Genomic DNA, 2,500 nt, shown 5'->3' with positions numbered 1-2,500 from the left:
ATGACTGTTAAAAACCCTTTACTAACATTATAAGTGGACCTTAGGGAACATGAGAAATAAGAGTATGTCATGACCCCTTGATTAGTAAAGAAGTTAGTGATGTGATCCGTAAAGTGATCTGATTACAATATAAGAGAAGTAAAAATCACATATCTCTGCATCAGAAAAACGTAGAGACTTCTGGGTTGATTTATTTATGACCATTATTTTAGTTCTTTACAAATTATAACATGCCATTTGACGAGTTTGCCACTGCAAGCACCACTCACATTTTCTTCAGGAAATGTACATTCTAGTTTTTAATGGATTACTATTTTTGAGTAACTTACCCAACACTGTATATAACATATATAAGTCACACAGCGCAGGTGTGTGTCTGTGTGTGCCTGTGTGTGTGTCTGTGTGTGTGTGTGTGTGTGTCTCTGTGTGTGTCTGTGTCTCTGTGTGTGTGTGTCTGTGTGTGTCTCTGTGTGTGTGTGTCTCTGTGTGTGCCTGTGTGTGTCTGTGTCTCTGTGTGTGTGAGTCTGTGTGTGTCTGTGTCTGTGTGTGTGTCTGTATGTGTGTGTGTGTGTGTGTGTGTCTGTGTCTCTGTGTGTGTGTGTGTGTCTGTGTCTGTGTGTGTGTGTGTGTCTCTGTGTGTGTGAGTGTGTGTGTGTGTGTGTCTGTGTCTCTGTGTGTGTGTGTGTGTGTGTGTGTGTGTGTGTGTGTCTGTATGTGTGTGTGTGTCTCTGTGTGTGTGAGTGTGTGTGTGTGTCTGTGTCTCTGTGTGTGTGTGTGTGTGTGTGTCTGTGTGTGTGTGTGTGTGTCTCTGTGTGTGTGAGTGTGTGTCTGTGTCTCTGTGTGTGTGTGTGTGTGTCTGTGTCTCTGTGTGTGTGTGTGTGTGTCTGTGTCTCTGTGTGTGTCTGTGTGTGTGTGTGTCTGTGTGTGTGTGTCTGTGTGTGTGTGTGTGTGTGTGTGTGTCTGTGTGTGTGTGTCTCTGTGTGTGTGAGTGCCTGTGTGTGTGTCTGTGTGTGTGTGTGTCTGTGTGTGTCTGTGTCTCTGTGTGTGTGTCTGTGTGTGTGTGTCTGTGTCTCTGTGTGTGTGTGTGTCTGTGTGTGTGTCTGTATGTGTGTGTGTGTGTGCGCGCCTGTGTGTGTGTCTGTGTGTGTCTCTGTGTGTGTGTGTGTGTATGTCTCTGTGTGTGTGAGTGTGTGTGTGTATATGTCTCTCTGTGTGTATATGTCTATGTATGTGTGTGTGTGAGTTTGTGTGTGTGTGTTGAATGTGAGTCTCAGTGTGTGTGTATGTATGTCTCTCTGTGTGTGTTTGTGTAAGAGAAAGAGGGAGAGTGTGTGTCTCTGTGTGTGTCTGTGTGTGTGTGTATGTGTGTGTGTCTGTGTGCTTGTGTATGTCTCTCTGTGTGTGTATGTCTCTGTGTGTGTGTCTCTGTTTGTGTGTGAGTGTGTGTGTGTGTGTATATGTCTCTCTGTGTGTATATGTCTATGTATGTGTGTGTGTGTTGAATGTGAGTCTCAGTGTGTGTGTATGTATGTCTCTCTGTGTGTCTATGTGTTGTATGTGTGTGTTTGTGTGAGAGAAAGAGAGTGTGTGTGTCTGAGTGTGTGTGTATGTGTGTGTCTGTGTCTGTGTGTGTGCTTGTGTATGTCTCTGTGTGTATGTCTCTCTGTGTGTGTATGTTTCTGTGTGTGTGTGATTGTGTGTCTCTGTTTGTGTGTGTGTTTGTGTGTGTATGTCTCTCTCTGTGTGTGTATGTCTCTATGTGTGTGTGTGTATATGTCTCTGTGTGTGTGTCTCTGTGTGAACGTGAATGTCTTTGTGTGTGTGAGAGAGAGAGTGTGTGTGCGTGTATGTGTGTGTGTGTGTGTAGAGAGAGAGAGAGAGAGAGAGAGAGAGAGTTTATGTGTGTGTATCAGGAGGAGGGGTTTAGCGCATGCGCACTGGAGCAGCTAACCACACGCGGCTCAATCTCGACGTTCCAGTATGCATCATCTCAACACTGTCGCTCTGAGGACGTTCAAGCACACTCGGTTGTTTCGTAAATACTGTGAGTTCACCGCGAAATCTAACCGAGCGGATCCGTGCGATTCTCGACTTGAATAACATGGGTTAAGATGTTTGGATAACTCTGCTCGAGGATGGAGACTCGGATATTGTGTTTCGACAGGACAGAAATCACAGAAGGGCTTTAATATCTTCTTCGGTTCTCCTCGTCTGTTGTGTGTGAGAGATGATCGCAGTGTTTGTGTGCAGCGCGGCCGCTTTCATCCTGTACGTCAACACACTGGACGCGGACTTCTGCTATGATGACAGGTATAAATCACATACATGTGCACATGCTTCATCAGTGGTCTCATAGCAACCAGCAGCGCAGCAGCGGCGCTTTTGTTCTCGTTTGTTGTGATTGACATGTGACACAAAGAGTGGCGCGCGAGCACTGCTGCTTAAAGTTTGACATGTTTACTGTCATGTGTGTGTTTGACATGTTTACTGTCATGTGTGT

General features: G+C 45.3%; 1 protein-coding gene and 1 long non-coding RNA gene across 2 annotated transcripts in view; one reads left to right on the top strand and one right to left on the bottom strand.

Annotated features, from left to right (window-relative positions):
- Positions 1 to 2,500, bottom strand: part of LOC127661963 (uncharacterized) — a 23,350-nt gene that overhangs the window by 13,119 nt on the left and 7,731 nt on the right. The gene's annotated exons all lie outside the window — the stretch shown is intronic.
- Positions 1,973 to 2,500, top strand: part of LOC127661946 (protein O-mannosyl-transferase TMTC2-like) — a 118,042-nt gene continuing 117,514 nt past the window's right edge. The window contains exon 1 of the mRNA XM_052152926.1: positions 1,973 to 2,310. Coding sequence (XP_052008886.1) covers positions 2,228 to 2,310 — 83 coding nt within the window. The 5' untranslated portion in view covers positions 1,973 to 2,227. The remainder of the gene's footprint in view (positions 2,311 to 2,500) is intronic.

This window comes from Xyrauchen texanus, chromosome 21 (assembly GCF_025860055.1).
Source record: "Xyrauchen texanus isolate HMW12.3.18 chromosome 21, RBS_HiC_50CHRs, whole genome shotgun sequence".
NCBI lineage: Eukaryota > Metazoa > Chordata > Actinopteri > Cypriniformes > Catostomidae > Xyrauchen > Xyrauchen texanus.
This window is presented reverse-complemented; position numbering and strand designations above follow the sequence as displayed.